Raw genomic sequence first — 19515 nt, 5'->3', positions numbered from 1 at the left:
CCTCACCCACATCAGCCTCGGCCGCTCGCTTGACAGAGGCGCTCGGTTTCCTCTTCCGCTTCCGTCTTCCCCTCCGCCGCTTGTACGGATAACTCTGAGGTGAATTAGCTTGAGACACACACGATCTATTTTGGAAAACAGGCTGCAATTGTTTGGAGAGAAGTTTCTAGACCTCCTTTTGAGTCTATTAAATCAGCCGAGCCAAGAGCCTGCGCGTTTGTCCCACCCGTCCTGAGGGAGAGTGCAGGGGAAGCCAACCAGAGACCATGATCTCCACTCTTCTTCGTATCGGTGACTGAGAAAATAGCCATTACACTGTTGAGCAAGGAAAAAGCTTGCTTTATCTAGAATTTTCCATTGCACCCAGGAGTGAATCTGCATCATAGCAATTTGATATCTTTTGCTCCAGGGACTGAAAAGCATACAAGCTTGAGTTACTTCAGCTGCTTCCACAAAACGTGCTCTGTCTCTGACACACATGTAACTTTTTTTTTCCCCCTCATGATTCCAGGATGAGGGGAATTTGCCTTTTATTGTTTAATTGTATTACTATAAGAACAGATCACCGACTCAATGGACATGAGTTTGAGCAAACTCCGGGAGATGGTGAAGGACAGGGAGGTCTGGCTGCTGCAGTCCATGGGGTCGCTAAGAGTTGGACATGACTTAGCAACTGAAAAACAAGAACACAACAAACAGCGTGCCCCAGCCTCCATATTGGTGGTCTTTGGTCTGGATACTCTGTTTCAGGGGCTGTCCTGAATGCTGAAGGACTTTTATAAGCATCCCTGTCCTGTACTCACAAGATTCAGCTGCTAGCTTCCCCCTTTCCTCTCCAATCCCGTGTTGTGACAACCAAGTATGTCCTCAGACACCACCCAGTGTTCTCTGGGGCTGACACTGCCCACTCCCTCCGTGAAAACTACTGCCCTTGAGATAATGAAGATCCTTACTGATACTCTAAAGCCTTCGATACATCTCTGTTCAAAGAAAGACCCAAGTGGGTTTCTGTTTAATTTGCACAGAAGCTGAGTCCTTGTGCTACAAACTGTTGAACTCTCTTTTAGGTGACCCTCACCAGCACAGAATGACAATCTGAAATGTAATCAAAAAGCTCACTCAGGGCTTCTGGGTAGAGTCCTAAATCTTCTCCAGACTATAACAGGTCATTATATCAGATCATGTGGGGTCTTGACCAGTTGACAAAGTGGATTTTTTTTAAAACATGGCAGTTGGATTTATAATAATATTTAAGATTAAGTGGGAAGATGAGGGAAAAATTATTTTCTCTTGTCATGCATGCCCTTAATTGAATTTTAGAATGTCTGTTCGGAAGAGCAAGTTCAATGTTAGATAGAAGGTCAGGAGTATGCCACATGGTCAAAGTAAAAACAGATCCATGATGCTCTAAGAATTCCAAGAAAAATGAACTACACTGAACTCTTGTGACGGTCTATTTTATGTGTCAATATGACTAGGCCACAGTGCCTAGATATTTGGTCAAATATTAGGCTGGATGTTTCTATGAGGGTATTTTTGGTTGAGATTCACGTTTAAACCAGTGGACTCCTGAGTGAAGCAGGTTACGTTTCATAATGTGTGTGGGCTTGGATAGAACTCAAGATTGTCCTCCCCAGAGGAGAGAATTCTCCCAGCAGAATGCTTTTGGACTTGAATTGTGTTGGCTCCTCTCTGGGTCTCCAGCAGGCCCACTCTGAAGATTTTGGACTCATGAACCTCCACACAGGACTTCCCAGGTGGCTCAGTGGTAAACAATTCATCTGACAATTCAGGAGACATGCATTCAATCCCTGGGTTGAGAAGATCCTCTGGAGAAGGAAATGGCAACCCCCTCCAGTATTCTTGCCTGGAGAATCCCATGGACAGAAGAGCCTGACGGGCTACAGTCCATGGGGTCACAAAGAGTTGGAGATGACCGAGCAACTGAGCACTCAGTGAGCATGGGCCTCCATAGTCACATGAGCCAATTCCTTAAATCTCTTTGTCTATCCATCTGTTGTGCTGCAGTCCATGGGGTTGCAAAGAGTTGGACACGACTGAGCGACTGAACTGAACTGAATGGATCCATCTATCTATCATCTATTTCTTTATGTCTACTCTATCTATCCTCCATCATCTACATATTTATTTGTATCTATTCTATTTATCAATATATCATGTACCTATTTCTTTATATCTATTCTACCTATCCATGTACCATCTATATATTTATTTATATCTGTTCTTCCTGTCTGTCGTCTATCTGTCATCTATCTGTCATCTCTCTGTCACCTGTCTTCTGCTGGGTCTGTTTCCCCGGAGAACCTCAGCTAATACAACAATTGAGGCTATTTCAAGTACTCAGAACTTCCTGGTTAACTGCCACCACCCACTCACTCCCTCTCCGTTCTTCAGGAGCATATGGCTATAGATATCTCTTGGGAAGGTTATGAAATGCCTGTCTTTTTTTGTTTTGTTTTCATTTTTACACTGCATAGGCAGCAGGATGTCAACTCTTGGGGAAGAAAAGTTTACTTTGGGGTTTGTAGAGGGAAGCATTTAACCAGCACAGCAGCTGTGAAGTTAGAAAAAGCTGCAGGATTGCAGAAGAACCCCACAGGCTGCTGAGGTAGGAGGCAGATGTTTAAAAAAGAATTCATTAATTAAAAACACTTTGGGTCTGGCGGTATCTCCCACCCTGCAGGCTCTCCCTTGAGTCCTGCCCTTTCTCAGGGTGCCTGAGCCTGGTGCCCGCTGGGGTCAGGTGGTCCCTCCCTGCCACATGGGCTGTGGTACCTACAACCTTGCTCCTGAGTACACGCGGGCTGCCGGCTTGGGGAAGAGCCAGGACTGGGTCTGGGGGCAGGATGGTTCCAGGCTGGTGTGCACTGGCACACACTTGAGTCAGCATTCGGCAGTGTAACCTCCGAGCAGGTTCAAAACGCTCATCTCAGAGCCCGGTTGCCTTCGCACCTGCTCTTCAGCTCCCTCCTGGCATTGGCTTTAATTGGACAGACTCTCACGATGTCTCTGGTCTTGCATCATCAATTAACAACCTCCACAGTAATGATGATAAATGAACATAGACGGTGTGCTCACACAGCCCCATCGGGGAGGTTCTGGAGGCTTCCTCTTGCTGGTGATGAAGCTGAGCCCAGAGAAGAAAACCCAGCTGCCCAGTGCAGGGAGGAGGGACATGGACTCTGAGGGTGCACCTCCCCTCTGGGACTGCGTCGGTGGGGCTGACCCTGACCCTGGTTTGAGGATGCAGCTGAGCGTCCTCTGAAGCAGACAGGCATCAGTGCCACAGACATGGACCTGAGGACCAACCCAAGTTCCTTTCTCTGGCCCCAGACAGGAACTCTCCCAGGGCTTCTCATTCCTTTAGGAGGGCATGTGCCAAAAAGTGAACTGGTCTCCCCAGGTTGGGCCAGGCAGCAGACACCCAGCAGGGACTTGGTGCGAGGATGTCTGTTTCTTGGTGCCCCGGGTGGGTCTCAGGCTCCAGCGACGGCAGCTGGGAAAGCTGGAGGCACTGGAAAATGGCATGTTCCTCTCCGGCGCCTCCCAGGGCTGGACTCCTTCCAGTAACACTTGTTAAGTTACAAGCACATTTCTTGCTGAAACCATTCAAAGGCTGAGCTTTGTACCAGGGTGACATGGGCCCCAACAGAGACCGGGGCATAGCATGCAGAAGCCGGGGCAGAAGGCAGCCTGGTCGACCTCGGGGTCATATGGGATCCCCAGGGGGTCCTTTGGTTCCCAGGGTGCCCATCCCTGCTCCTCGGGTCTCACAGCTCCTCCTGTCTCCTCTGTGTTTCTTCGCTGCTCCTCCTGCACACCATCCAGAGTGGCACTGAGCCAACCATCTCCTTCTGGAATCTTCTCTCCCTGCTAACCCACCATCTCAGCATTGCACAGTTCCAGCATGCTGTCCATGTTGGAAACCCTGTTCCACCGAAACTGGTTTCCCTATTAACCAGGGGGTTAATGCCCGCAATTTTCTTTTCATCTCTACAAAACTCTGTGTACACAGTGGCCCAATTGGACAGGTGAAGGACTGAGATCCAGAGATGCTGATTGAGAAACTTCTTACCCCAACAGGGGCCAGGTTGGAACCAGGCAGGTGTGAGCCTGCCCCAATGCAAAGCCCACCACCCTAAGCCTTTCCTCGAGCCCCCCATCGAAAGTGAAAGTCGCTCAGTCATCTAACTGTGACCCCATGGACTATACAGTCCATGGGAACATTCCAGGCCAGAATACTGGAGTGGGTAGCCTTTCCCTTCTCCAGGGCATTTTCCCAACCCAGGGATCGAACCCAGGTCTCTGGCATTGCAGGCAGATTCCTTACCAGCTGAGCCACCAGGGAAGCCCCCTATTCATCACCTTACACTTACTGGTATGTCGGCTCTGACTGGTACCTTCCTTACGGATCCCGAAAGGAGTGTAAGAGTCCATGGGTCTATCCTAGTCACAGACACATGCAAGCATCCTCTCAGGTGATTTTGTTTTTTAAATTAATTTTTTTGGAGCATAGTCACTTTACAATGTTGCATTAGTTTCTCCTGTACGGCAAAGTGAATCAGCCCCACACATATCCACACATCCCCTCTTTCTCGGATTTTCTTCCCTTTTAGGTCACCGCAGAGCTCTGAGTGGACAGAGGAGGCTGAAGGGCCGCAGTCCATGGGGTCGCAGAGAGTTGAACACGACTGAGCGACTGACACACACAGAGCCCTGAAGTCCCCGGCACCTTACAGTGAAGTTCTCATTAGTTATGCTTTCTACACAGAATCAGTGGTGTACACATGTCAATCCCAACCTCCCAATTACTCCCACCCCAACTCCTTTCCCCTCCTTGGTGGCCATGTATTTGTCTGTCTGTATATTTCTGTTTTGCAAATAAGACCCATCTATACCATTTTTCTTCCCTGGTGGCTCAGACGGTAAAGCGTCTGCCTACAACGCGGGAGACCCAGGTTTGATCCCTGGGCTGGGAAGATCCACTGGAGAAGGAAATGGCAACCCACTCCAGTACTCTTGCCTGGAACATCCCATGGACAGAGGAGCCTGGTGGGCTACCGTCCACAGGGTCGCAAAGAGTCAGACACAGCTGAGCAACTTCACCTTCATACCATTTTTCTGGATTCCACATATATGCATTAATGTACACTATGTTTTTCTCTTTCTGACTTACCTTACTCTGCGTGACAGCCTCTAGGCCCATCCTCAGTTGATTTCAGAACATTTCCATCACCTCAGAAAGGAGCCCTGTTTCCTTAAGCTCTCACCCCCTGTATCCTGCCTGCCCCCCAACCCCCAGCCCTGTGCAGTCACTGTCTCTAGATGTCTCCCTATTGTGGACACTTCATGTAAATAGAATCCTATAGTACATGGTCTTTTGTGGCTGGCTTCTTTCACTGAGCATAATATTCTCAAGGTTCACTCATATTGTCCCATAGATCAGTATTGCATTAGTTTGCATGGCCAAATAATGGAATGATATTTACAATGGAGTAATATTCCATTTGTGTGTATGTGTGTGTATATAACATTTTATGTATTCACTCCTCAGTTGATGGACCTATTTGGGTTGTTTCTACCTTTTGGCTATTATATATAATGCTACCCTAAACATCTGTGTACAAATTCTTGCAAAGACATGTGTTTTCATTTATTTGGGGGTATATACAGAGGAATAGACATGCTGGGTCACACAGTAACTGTTTAATTGTTTGAGGAACTGCCAGCCTGTTTTCCTAAGTGGCCGCACCGTTTTTCATTCTCTGAGTCACTGTGCATGGGTTTAATTTCCCCACATCTTTATCAAGGCTTATTATTTGGACTTTTGATCCCTGCCATCTCTGTGGGTGTGAATGGGTCTCTCACTGTCTCGATTTGCATCTCTCTGGTGACTGTTGATCTCGAGCATTTTTCGGGTGCCTATTGGCCATTTGTGTATCTTCCCTGGACAAGTGTTGGCTAACAGTGGCTTTTGACCCTGGGGAGTGAGCTTCAGTCTCAGTCTTCCCATCTGTGAAATGGGCTGACCACTGCCCGTGGATCACTCTTACAGAACACAGGATATGTGCTATTGGGACTTAGTGACTTTGACCTGAGGATGCATGCAGCAGAGAGCTGTGATCTCAGGAGCTACTAGAACTGGGGGTGAATGCCCTCCCCCCCATGGCCTGGGTGACTTATAACTTGGCACTTTTGCCCTGCTCTCTTTTGGGTCCCCCAGCACACAGGCTTTGGCCGCTCTATGACCAGCAACACTGTAACAATCTGTAGTGGGCAAAACTTTCTCACAGTAAAGCTCAGGAAACCAATTGACCAGATGAACAGCTATTCCAACAGTGTGAGCTGGGAGCAGGGTTTCCGGCTTTTCATCTTGTGGCTGAGCCCTGAATTGAATAGTGTCCCCCTGAGAAGATAGATAGTTCAGGTCCTGAGTCCCAGGGTCCATGAACACAACCTTTTTTGGAATTAGGGTTCTTGCATATCTGATTTGTTGAGGTGAGGTCATCTAGGTGGGCTTCTCTGATGGCTCAGATGATAAGGAATCTGTCTGCAATGTAGGAGACCTGGGTCCAACCCCTGGGTTGGGAAGATCCCCTGGAGATGGAAATGGCAACCCACCCCAGTATTCTTGCCTGGAGAATCCCATGGACAGACGAGCCTGGCAGGCTACAGCCCACGGAGTGGCAAAGAGTAGGACACGACTGAAAGACTAATGCTTCCAGTTTTCAAACTGGATGGGGGTGGCTCTGGTCCAGTGACTGCCATCCTTAGAAGAACAGGGAAGTCTGGACACAGACATGCAGGAAGGTGTCCATGTTAACAACAGAAGCAGAGACTCGGTTTGAGTTGCAACAAGTCAATGATCATTAGGCACTGCCAGCAGCCACTGGAAGCGGAAGAGGCCAAGAATTATCGCCCCTGGAGCTTTTGGGGGAAGGCGGCCCTGCCCACACCTTCACTGCAAATTTCTAGGCTCCAGGACCAAGAAGTCACACATTTTCCACTGTTTTCAGCCACCCAGTTTGGGGTACTTTGTTATGGCGGTGACTAACAAATGCAGGTGATGATGATGTTCGTGACGATGTGGAACGCCCTGGAGGCAATTCTGCCCCACGTTTGTTATGTGGTTGGTATTTCTGTTTGTGTGTGTGTTAGTGACTCAGTCGTGTCCGACTCTTTGTGATCCTGTGGACTGTAGCCCGCCAGGCTCCTCTGTCCATAGGATTCTCCAGACAAGAATACTGGAGTGGGTGGCCATGCCCTCCTCCAGGGGATCTTCCCAACTCAGGAATCAAACCCGGGTCTCCTGCATCGCAGGCGGATTCTTTACCCTCTGAGCCACCAGGGAAGCCCTTCATAGTCATATAGTAACTAGATATAATCATGAGTGTAATAAATGGTGGAAGACCTGCAGCTCTTATCATTCTCAGGTCTGCTTAGACACAGATCATTCTGAGAGATAATATAGATTTTGGAAGAAGGTAGGCTGCATTCTCTAAGTGGAGGGTCTGGGTCCTAGTGAGTCAGCAGTGTTTGGTAACCTCCTCCCAACAAATGTCTACACAAACATTTCTCAGAAGTCTACGTGGCCTGGTAAGTCAATGTTATGTACCTAGGACAACTCTCTACCCAGTGACACTAAATGCACAAGACCCTCATTCTGTCCTCAACTTAGGAAGGGAGGTGGAGGCGTGAATGCAAAGAGCAGCATCCAGAGGTGACATCAGGGGCTGAAGGGAGGCCAGGGCTGGGGACACAGACTCTGGCCATGTGTGCCTTCCCCTGGCTCAGGGCCACCAAGCTGCCCTGTCCTTCTAGGGTGAAAACAGGTCAGGGTCCCTCCCAGCCCACATCTGTAGTCTGACTCTGGATCTCGAAGCTAATAATTATGATTATTTTCTCATCCTGCTCATAAGGGTTCCAGGGGATCTTTGGATAAATTAGGTGAATGTCTTATTTGTCAAATGCTGCTCACAGCCACCCCTGGGCTTACTACTAATCATTCTTCCCAAGTCTGTTCCCAAAGGACCTTCCAAGCACAGGGCCAGCTGCTCGGCCCAAGGAGTACATTTTAATCCACCACATTAAAGCTTTTCCACTTTATGACATTTCAAAGGAGGCGATTAGACTCAAGGTGCCAGGTGTCCAATAGTTTGGCTTTGTGTCTGGGAAACAATTTGTGAACATACTCCTTATTTTTGCATGTTCGTTATTTCTTTTGAAACCATCTGGCAACCCTAGCGAGATGAGAAAGAACAATCTCTGAGATATAAGAGAAAACAAACCACGCAGGAGCTTTATTAGAATGATTATTCTTGAAGTTAACCGTGGATAAATTCATTCAGGGGAACAATTTGCTTTCAGCGATCGGGAGCCCGCAGATACACGCCAGATGCAGCTAAAATGACAAGAAAGATGCGCGGCACGGCACTCCTGGCTGCAGCAGTACAAGGCGTCAAGGATGGGCCTTCAGCTCCGCAGCAGAGGGTGCAGCGGTCCACAGACGGACCCGCGCTGCCTGCCCTCAGGATCCCTCAGAGATGCCGGCTCCGGGAGGTAGCCAGGAGGAGGCTACACACCCAGGCGGCATCTCCAAAAGCCAGCCTCTGTTTATAGCAACATCTCAGTGGCTAAGAAATACGAGATGTGACTACGCACTGCCGTGAGTGTGAGACCTTGGCTCCAAAAGTCAATGAGAGGGGAAACCAAACGTTGCCTTTAAGATGTGAAGCAGGGCTGGCTTTTCCCTTAGAGAGGGGCAAAAGCTAGGTCTGCATCACCTTTACCAACCGTGGACATGGAGTTGGAAAGAGCGTCAGAAGGGCTGTGGGGTGCCTGCTGTCCCCATTGCGGATCTGCTGCCAAGTGGGACAGTCAGGCCACACCAGCTCCCAAAGCGTTTGCTCCGGGAGATTTGAACATGTGCCTTTCAGAAAAGCAGGGCACCCAATTGCTGTAAGCAGTCTAGGGCAGCTCTGGGTGGGAAACCTGGGCAGAAAGCATAGGATAATCTGAGATGCCCAAGTGAACGGTGCCCTAGGGCAGAGGGTGTTCTGACACTTCGACTGACTGACAAGCAGGCTTTTCTAGCTCCAGTGGTGATGTGATGCTTCTACTTTTCCCTCGGGGAGCAAAGGCAGGTTTTTATCTGATCTTTCCCTGTGGTCAATGCTTTTGCTCTAGCGTTCCAGGGTTATCCATGTGTCTATTCTTCCACCTGGTCAGGGATCACTCCGAGAACTTCAAAGCAGTTCTCGAGGTGATCACTGAAAAAATGAAGGTTCGCCTTGATTTCCCGGCGAGCCTGTGTGGATGGTGGGGCCGTGCGGGACTTGGGACCCACACTGAGAAATTTCAGTCTGGAAGTATTCCCTTTGGGCAAAATTTTTCAGCCAGATGACTCCTGGAATAAAAGAGCCTCTTCAGAGCTATAGGCTCTTCTCTGGCTTTTCTGGCAGAGCTTGGTGTCGCCCTGTGATCTGAGCCCTCGTCACACAAGGGAGGGAAATTCAGTGATGCTGTTGTCTATTGCAGTATCCTCCCTACTCAGGTTTTCTGTAATTAACGCCTTCATCTCTTTCTCTTCCCTCTAGGTGTTAAGATTTGATTGTCCTATGACTAAAAAGCATGCAATGATTGAGCTTTCCCCTGACCTTAATCTAATCCTCCCAGATTTGTGCCTGCTAATTTTTAAGACCACTGGCAGGGCAATTGATGAACCAGAACTAAAGCTAAACTGGGAACAACGTCACTTCACCCGGGTCTTAGTAAGTTCTGCTCAGGGCACAGAGAGAGGCGTGATGGTCCTCAGGTGACACCAGCCAGGACTCCCTGGAAATGAGGATTGGGGGTCTGATTCTAGTTTTAGAGCTGGAAATTGAAGGCAAAGGAAGGGGCACTTTGCTTTGTCTTAGATTTCCCAGTGGGGCAGTGTTTTGAGGAAGATGCCAGTTCTCTTTGCCGGAGGAAATACCAAGTGTCGGGGAACCGAAGTGTGCCTGGTGAGGGTGCTGGGTCCTCGCTGGTCACTTGCGAGGCTGCTGGATATGCTGGGTCCTTGGGGAGGGGTGTCTGTCTATGGAGGCGTGGGGCTTCTGGTGGGCCACCTGGGCGGCCGCTGGGGGGAAGTCCTTGTCGCCCTGTGGGAAGACACGGAAAACACTGGCTCAAAGCACTGTCTCATCAACCGTGAACAGCTGGGTGAGTTCATGCACGCCTGTCTGCCCAGTCGCTCAGTCACATCTGACTCTCTGTGACCCATGGACTGTAGCCCACCAGGCTCCTCCATCCATGGGATGTCCCAGGCAAAAATACTGGAGTGGGGAGCCATTTCCTTCCTCCAGGGGATCTTCCTGACCCAGGGATTGAACATGTGTCTCCTGCATTGCAGGCGGATTCTTTACTGTCTGAACCGCCAGGGAAGCCTGAGTAAGTTCATGAGCAAGACCCAAAGCCGGCATTCTCTGGCTTGCCTGTGCGAGTGGGTGGGTGGTGGAGTGGAGAACCTGTTGGAAGGTGGAAACCCATCTCCTAGGACTGTGGGGTAGTCCTGAGGCTTTCTGGGGGGCTCAAAGGGGCACAAAGACCCATGTACCTTCCAGAAGGTGAGAAAGCTCGCCATCTGTGCCCTCATGCCAGGGGCTCAGGCACCACACGACTCATTCAGAACCAAGCTCGGGTGTTGGGTGGCTTTCTTCTGCTAGAGCGGTTCTTGTGGTTGTTTTGAATCCCATGGACAGAGGAACCTGGTGGGCTATAGTCCATGGGGTCACAAAAGAGTTGAACCCGACTTAGCGACTAACACTTCACAGGTATCACCGTGTAATTCTTATTTCAAATCTCTTCAACCATTAAAAAATGTAAAAACATTGTCAGCTCACAGATCCCCCAGAAACCCTTTGGCCTGTGGATAGTCTACTGACCCTGGTCAAGTCTAAGGAGAAAGAAGACAGCAGAGGGTGGAGGAGAGGCAGGCAGGTGCTGTGGGCTCTTCCTGGCTACCACCCCGTCTGTCCCTGACCACAGAAGCACGTTCCGTGGACAGGGGGGCAATTAAGAGCCCCCCAGTGCCCCCGGCTCCCGGGTGGATGCATGGGGTGGGAGTAAGGACAGGAGGAATCAGGAGATCACGTGCTGAGACCCCGAAATGACGAAAGGGTGCTTACCCGGGCAATGACTCCAGAGATAAACACGGTCGGCTTGGGTGGACTGGAAGACAAGAAGGAAAAGACATGGACCACCATGAGTCACAGAGAGGAACACACAGGTGATGCGAATGGGGAGACTGACTTCATGACCGCATGACAAACCAAGGAGCCCCCGGAGGGCGGCGGGAGCACGCCTCTTCCTGTTATTTCATCACCCGCTGGCCGCCGTCCTCTGGACACCCTTCTTCCTGAGGCTGAGCTCAGGCAGAGAGGGAGAACGCTGTAGCAGAGGACGTGTCGCTGAAAAGCACTCTTTTTGTTTTTGGTTAATCCTTCAGCTAACTGTGGGCAAGCCCAGTGGTTTTGGTCTCAGCAGACTGTGAACCTGGGTGATCCCTGGAGCAGGGAAGGGGCAGGGTCACAAAGGATGAACAGGAGACTCCAGGCAAGGGGCCTCCGGTCCTCTGGGCTGCGAGGCGCTCTCTTGCCAGAGTCCTCAGCTTCCAGAAGCTTCTAACCTGTGAGTTTCCCAGAGCCGATCGATGCAAGGCTCTTGGCCCTTCTGGGATGCCAAGTATTAAAAACGTAAGGTTCACGCTTCCACTGCAGGTGGCATGGGTTTGATCCCTCATTAGGGAACTGAGGGGATTCCCTGGTGGCCCAGATGGTAAAGAATCTGCCCACAATGCAGGAGACTCAGGATTGATCCCTGAGTCAGGAAGACCCCCGGAGAAGGGGATGGCAACCCCCTCCACTATTGTTGCCTGAGAAATCCCAGGGACAGAGGAGCCTGGTGGGCTACAGTCCATGGGGTCAGAGAAGAGTCAGACAGGACTTAGAGACTAACACTTTCACTTCACTGTCTTAGGGAACTAAGATCCTGCATGCCCCATGGTGTAGCCAAAAAAATTTAAAAAAAGAAAAGAAAAAGTAAGGTCCTTGTGAAGCTCTTGCTACTTTTTTACACTCTTTCATCATACTGAGCTGACCCACCCTGTCACCAATACTGAGGGAACAGGATTTAGGATGAAAGCAGTACATGTTCATTGTTCAAAAGCAACAAGGCAAGCACATTAAAATCACTTGTAGTTCTACCACCTGGAGAGAACTACTGTTAACATGTGGGATGTCCTTCCAGCCTTCCTTTCTGTGGATAGAGAAATGCACTTGTTTCCTTATTAAATTTCCTTCTGTCTTACCAAAAGAGTCACCTTGTTTTGTAGTCTGCATTCAGCACTTAGTATCTGATGAGCATACTTCTAAGATATTAAAAATTCTTCTATGGGTTCAATTCCTTGAGTCAGGAAGATCCCCTGGAGGAGGGCATGGCAAGTCACTCCAGTATTCTTGCCTGTAGAATCCCATGGACAGAGGAGCCTGGCAGGCTACTGTCCATGGGGTCGCAAGAGTAGGACATGGCTGAGGTTACTTAGCACGCACACACATGCCTTTATAAAAATAACTGCATGTGTCGTAGTTTAGAAGCATCAGGACACAGTTACAGGCAGTACACAGGTGCTCAAGCCTCCGAAATGTCTCAATGAGAGATAAGGGGACCCGGAAGCTGTTAGGTGAATGCAAGGCCGGCCAGTCAGGGTGGAAAGTGGGGTGAGGGCAGCTCTCAGAAGTTGGTGGCTTGGCTTACAGCTAGTCCTGTGGGCAGACAGAGTGGAATCGTCACCCCTGAGCTGCCCAGCCCTCCTCCCACCAGCTCTGCTGCTCCACCCTGGGAGGAAATCATTCGTTTTAGCTTTCTTTTGCTGCTGGCAAAAGTCCCAGCATTCAGAAAGTTCATTGTTTACATCCCAAGTTCAGTTCAGTCGCTCAGTTGTGTCTGACTCTTTGCGACACCATGGACTGCAGCATGCCAGGCCTCCCTGTCCATCACCAACTCCCAGAGTTTACTCAAACTCATGTCCATTGAGTCAGTGATGCCATCCAGCCATCTCATTCTCTGTCTTCCACTTCTCCTCCTGCCTTCAATGTTTCCCAGCATCAGGGTCTTTTCCAATGAGTCAGTTCTTCACATTAGGTGGCCAAAGTATTGGAGTTTCAGCTTCAGCATCAGTCCTTCCAATGAATTTTCAGGACTGATTTCCTTTAGGATGGACTGGTTGGATCTCCTTGCTGTCCAAGGGACTCTCAACAATCTTCTCCAACACCACAGTTCAAAAGTATCAATTCTTCAATGCTCAGCTTTCTTTAGAGTCCAACTCTCACATCCATACATGACTACTGTATAGCTTTGAATAGACAGACCTTTTTGGCAAAGTAATGTTTCTCCTTTTTAATATGCTGTCTAGATTGGTCATAGCTTTTCTTCCAAGGAGCAAGTGTCTTTTAATCCCAAAGAGTTTAGCAAAAACACCTGAAATTCCCCCAAGTAATTTCTGTTGCTCCATGAGACTAAGGACTTCACGTCTTACTAAGCAGCACAGAAATGTTCCCTACATGATGCTGGTTTTGTTTTATTTAGCTTTTGTGGTTGGTTAACTGGGTTGGTTTTGTTTTTTTTTTTTTTTTTTCACAAATATGGCTTGGCTATGGGATCAACAGCCAGCCAGGGATGAGTAAGTTTTGCCCAAGTGTAAGTCTCTGATGTCATTATGTTTGGATTTGTCTGGAATCCAAGCACACCCTGCCTTGACTGCTCCAAATCACCCACCAGCTCTGCCTCCAGGGATTTCACGGCCAAGGGTTTCCCACTGGAAGCTTAAGAACCATGCTCTGGATTCTAATATTTTGGAGGAAGCATCGAATGGCTTTCCACAGCATTTCCACATCTTAGATTCCCACCAGCAATGCATATGGGCTCAATTTCTCCACGGGCTCACCACTTTTTCAAAAATCATACATTTATTTATTTAATTTATTCATTGGTGAGGGTGGGTCTTAGCTGCAGGACTTGGGATCCTCCATCTTCTCTGCGGCATGCAGGAGCTTTCAGTTGCAGCACTTGGGATCTAGTTCCCTGTTGTTGGTCAGTCGATAAGTTGTGTCTGACGCTTTGCAATCCCATGGACTGCAGCACTCCAGGCTTCCCTGTTTTTCGCTATCTCCCAGCCATCCAGCCATCTCATCCTCTGTCATCGCCTTCTCCTCCTGCCTTCAATCTTTCCCAGCATCAGGGTCTTTTCCAATGAATCAGTTCTTCCCATCAGGTGGCCAAAGCATTGGAGCTTCAGCTTCAGCACCAGTCCTTCCAATGAATATTCAGGGCTGACTTTCTTTAGGATGGACCGGTTAGATCTCTGACCAGTCTCGAACCTATGTTCCCTGCTTTGAGAGCTCAGAGCCTTGGCCACTGGACCACCAGGGAAGTCCCCTTACCACGAATTATTTCCTGTTATTTATTTATTTATTTTTTGATAGAAGTCATCTCAGTGGGTGTGAAGTGGTATTTCATTGTGATTAGATGTAGCAACTAATTTTAAGAATAAGCTTTCTTATGGCAGGGAATAATAAACATCTGTATTGATCATTCAAGATCTTTAAAGCATAAAATCCACTGCCCGCAACAAAGTCCAATCTCCTCTAAAACACTGAAAAGGCCATAACCAACCATAAGGACACACGGCAACTGCCTGTACAAAGGTGACGGACTGAAGGCTAGCCCCTCGTGTCTTATCTAAGAGCGATCTCTGTTTTCACAAGTCTGGCAGAGTGTGTGTGCAGTGCTGGTTTTCATCAGACTTAGTCTTTTCCATCTTCAATTAATAGCATCTCAAACTGGTCAGTGATTGTCTATTACCTTCCTGTAGTAAAAGCATTCTCTAAACTCCTTGAGACATGGTAGCTTAAATTCACAAACCCCAGTAAACCGTGTGCTCTCGAAGCTGTGCTTGCAAAAACACACTTGTTTTAAATTCCATTAGGGTTCCACGTGAAGCATAACCTACATTTCCAAGATTCTATAAACTGTGAGAGCGGCTTTGAGGATTTATTTAATCTGATGAGAATCATTCTGACAGATGTTGGTTTGAAGAAGCAACATTACTTTCACGAAACAGAGACGGTGAAAAATATCGTTCCTGCCCTCCCCACATCCTCAGGCCTTTCCAGTCTTTGAAAACCATATTTATTTAAATTTAAAGGAACCGCAAACCTGATGGAATTAGCTGGAATTAGAGCCCCTGTAACCCTCCCAGCCTGGTGGGCTGCTGTCCATGGGGTCGCACAGAGTCAGACACGACTGAAGTGACTTAGCATGCATGCATGCATCAGAGAAGGAAATGGCAACCCACTCCAGTGTTCTTGCCTGGAGAATCCCAGGGACAGAGGAGCCTGGTGGGCTGCCGTCTATGGGGTCGCACAGAGTCGGACACGACTGAAGCGACTTAGCAGCAGCAGCAACCCTCCCATACATCAGCAGAAACCGCAGCTCTCTCACACTTGGCTTGTGTAGCTGCCAAACGTTTGATGCACGTGGGTTTCCAGTATCCACCTGTCAATATGTGTTAGGTCCTCAGTCGTGTCCGACTCTTTATGACCCCATGGATTGTAGCCCACCAGGCTCCTCTGACCATGGGATTTCCCAGGCAAGAATCCTGGAGTGGGTTGCCATTTCTGTTTCCAGAGGGATCTGCCCGATCCAGGGATTGAACCTGGGTCTCCTGCATTGAAGATGGATTCTTTACCTGCTGAGCCATCTGGGAAGCCCGGCTTACAGGTGAGGGGACAGTACATCAGAGAGGTCCATAAGTCACCCGATGCCTGCACAGCGGAGAAGCGCTCTGAGCCAGACTTGGAACAAGGGCAGCCCAGAGCGTTAGCCTGTTGCCCTCATTTCAGGGCTGAGAACTGGGTCATGCAACAGGCTCTATTTTTAGGTTCTGGATTTTACACACGATTTAGAGGTGCAGATTTTTCACGTAAGTAATCTACATGCAGTCAGAGGATTCGTTATCCAGGCAGACGGTACAAGGTATTCAAACCGGCCTCCACACTTCCTTTCTGACTGGGTAATGGATTCTTTTCCCTTGAAAACCATCATTTATGTCTCTAGCACTTAACTAGGGCATGGAGCACTTCCATATAAGTTATTAATGCATCTGATGCTCTTCAGCAGGTGTTAGCCCTCTGTTACAGGTGAAGGCATGTCGACTGCAAAAGGCTGAACCTTTTCCGTGGTCCTTGGAAGCACAGCCTGGAGGACGCAGGTCTGGGGCCCTCAGCTCCGTGATCTGTGTTGGTTCACAGGCCCCACTGTTGCCTGCATCTCAGCTCCCAAGCTTCAGGAACAAAGCTTGGTTTCAAACTATCCATTGAGTCAAAATGCAGTCTACATGGCCTAAGAAGGAGGCCCAGAGGAAGGTGGCAGGTGGATGCCAGTTGAGTGTGGGTTCTGATGTCAGACCATCCCAACTCTGCCAATGATTGGTGGGTGGGCTGGCGTCTGACCTTCTGAGGCTCAGTTTCCTCATCTATAAAATGGGTGGCAGTGGACCTTCTCTCACCAGGTACTATACATACACACGCTGCTTAGCACATAGCAAGTACTTGGCAAAAAGAGGATCTGAGATACATATACAGATGTCACCAAACCATGGACTTGAAGAAAAAAAGCCCTCTGGGTCCTCAGTCGGATTCCTGTCTGACCGGATCGGAACAGACTGCTTGTTAGTTTCCCAGCCCATGGAAGACTGGAAGCAAGCCTGGACAGTGATAAGGCCACATGAGCTTAATTAAGGTGGGGCGGCTGCCCTGCGGCGGGTGGCTCTACCCGGCCCACCAGCTACTCATCCACCGCCAGCTGTGGTCACAGCACAGGAAGCCAGCTGGGAAGAAAGCTGCTGGGGACGCTGGAAGTGGTGGCGGGAGCACCATCATGTCGGCTACGTGGGGACCTGGGAGCCATCATCACGTGCTGCTCCACCCTTCCCGGTGAGAGAGCATGTGAATGCTCAGAAAGGGACTGTACCCTAAAAATCTCCCTAAGAGTCAAAGCTGCCTGGGAATCAGGGAGCAGGGCTCTGATGAATGCTCAGACCCAGAAACCTGCATCAGAGTCTCGATTTCATTTTCTGACAAGCGGCTAACACCCTGGGTGCAGCGTGCAGGTGGGTGGGTGGGTGGGGTACTTTGTAGAAGGAAGCCAGAGCAGACCTTGAGAGGCGGAGTTTAGGCTGAGATCTGAGTGTGAGCATGAGCACACAGGTGTGTAACAACAGGAAGGATACGACACCACAGCCCAGTGAGAAGGAAGGGGCTTGGCTTCATCTGCTGTTGTCAGCAGAGTGCGTGGGGCCCAAGCCTCTCATCTCTTAGTGACGGAGGTGCGTCACTTTGGGCTCAGGTCCTGTGATGGACTCCTGGGGAAAGCCATCTCCTTGCTGGGAGGACCGAACCTTGAGGTGGTCTAGAAGCTGAGGCTGTGGCTATGGTCTGTGACTTTGTGTTCTCACAAAGTTTACTGAAAAATATATCCCACCTGGGGTGATGCTGAATACATTTTCTAGTAAATGGAAGGCAAGCAAAATCCTTCCTGGCCACTGTTAATTCTTGAAATATCTTTCTGGCTTGGCGTTCGCTTATTAAAGCTATTAGTTTTCTGGACACCAGAATCCTAAGTAGCATGGCTGGTGACCAGAGGGAGCCCTCACACTTGACTGCACCCGGGCATTGCTTTGTCTCTCACCCTTCGAAGCGTGGCAGTCAAGGTTGCCTCCCTCCTTCGGCCTGATGTCAGGCGCTTCGAGAACTCTCCCACAAGATGGCACTGCTGGTCCTCTGAGCTTGCGGCTCTCAGGCCAGCAAGGCTTTGTCCAGCTCGGCCAAGCCCAGGAAACTTCCCCCAGGAAACTGGGGGTCCGCGGTGGGCAGGGGCCACGGGCATCTTAGGGGGTGCCCCCTTCTCCCTAAGGGCGAGGTTATTGTTCAGGGAGTCTGACTGCAGGGAAACCAAGGACGACTCAAGGGCTTTAGGAGAAATTCTAGATTAAAGAAAATGATCAGGAATCCAACTCCTTCCAGGATTTGGCATTCAGAGTTTGCAAAATCCTTAAAAAAAAAAAAAATTGGCTGCATCAGGTCTTGGCTGCAGCACTCAGGGTCTTTTTTGCTCGTGTGGGATCTTTCCTTGTGGTACACGGGCTTCTCTCTAGTTGCAGCGTACGGGCTCAGTAGTTGCGGAGCTTGGGCTTAGTTGCTCCATAGCAAGTGGGATCTTGGTCCCCCCAACTAGGGATCAAACCTGCAACCCCTGCATTGCAAGGCAGATTCTTAACCGTTGGACCACCAGGGAGGTCTCCTGTAATGTCTTTTTAAGGGCGTGAGCAAAGGTGCTTCTCTGGAGGAAAAAGTCTCAGTTTGTGTTCTCATCTTCATTTCAACAAGACCAAGCTTCAGCATCAGGCACGGAGTCTCTAGTTCCCCGACTCAGGCCTGCTGATCCCAGGGGGCCGACTTTGGGACAAAGCCCAACCCGGCCTGTTCCTCTGAGTCTGTCCTAGACATGGGTCTCCATGCCAGAGGAATTCCAAAAACTCTGCCCTCCAGATGACACTCTGCCCACAAATACTGGATTGGTTGTTGATCCAGATGCCAGCACCTCACCACCTGCTTATTTCGAGAAGACTGCTGCCCCTAGCGCTGACCGTGTGAGGCAAGGATGGCCCACGTGTAAACAAAGGTCCCATAGACGCTCTAGCCACAGTGGTTGCTGCCTTACTAGGGCCTCGGAAGCCCCTTCTTCCCTTTAGACACGTGTTTCCAGAAAGCTACTCTAAGCTTCCCACCAGTCTCTACACACAGGACCGTCTCGTCGTGTGACCCGACGGTGCTCCCTCCTCCGGCTTCCCTCTGCTCTCACCTTGTTCTCTCTCCCTTGCTGGATGCAAAGAGGATAAGATAAACACAGTCCCGACTCTCACTCTTAGCTTGCATCCTAAGGATTTCCTACACAGGTGCTGTTCCAGGCCACTGTGTGTGTGTGTGTGTGTGTGTGTGTGTGTGTCTGCATTCATCACGATACAGAGTGGTCACCACGTCTGATGAGGGAAGCCTAGCCTGGTCTCCTGAGCGTGCTGGGGTGAGCCGAGCATCTGCAGGGCTTGGCAACGCACCGCCTTCTGCCGCTGAATCTACCAAGCACTGTGAGGACTCAGCAGCAGAGAGCAAAGCTGTGTAATGGAGCGTTTGAGGGCTGGGCTTTGGAGACAAAAGGCTCTGGGTTCAAATCTTAGTGCAGAGTAGCCGCCTCCTTGAGCCTCTGTGTCCATCTGCAAAATGGGAACAATTCCTATTGTACAGAACAGCTGTTCAAGTCAAATAATGTATATAAACTGTGCTTACAATAGGATATTGCCTCCACTGGCAAAATCAGTTCATTACAACAGAGACTTTC

At 49.5% G+C, this 19515-nt stretch overlaps 1 protein-coding gene across 1 annotated transcript in view; it reads right to left on the bottom strand.

Annotated features, from left to right (window-relative positions):
• Nucleotides 1–8294: 8294 nt before the first annotated feature.
• LOC122683891 (death associated protein) overlaps nucleotides 8295–19515 on the bottom strand; it is a 63496-nt gene continuing 52275 nt past the window's right edge. The window contains exons 3-4 of the mRNA XM_043887813.1: nucleotides 11190–11232; nucleotides 8295–10163 (exon numbers count right to left, since the gene is read on the bottom strand). Coding sequence (XP_043743748.1) covers nucleotides 10050–10163; nucleotides 11190–11232 — 157 coding nt within the window. The 3' untranslated portion in view covers nucleotides 8295–10049. The remainder of the gene's footprint in view (nucleotides 10164–11189; nucleotides 11233–19515) is intronic.

The sequence above is a fragment of the Cervus elaphus genome, chromosome 25 (genome assembly GCF_910594005.1).
Source record: "Cervus elaphus chromosome 25, mCerEla1.1, whole genome shotgun sequence".
NCBI classification, from domain to species: Eukaryota; Metazoa; Chordata; class Mammalia; order Artiodactyla; family Cervidae; genus Cervus; species Cervus elaphus.
Note: the sequence above shows the minus strand (reverse complement) of the source record. Positions and strands in the feature narration are given on the sequence as shown.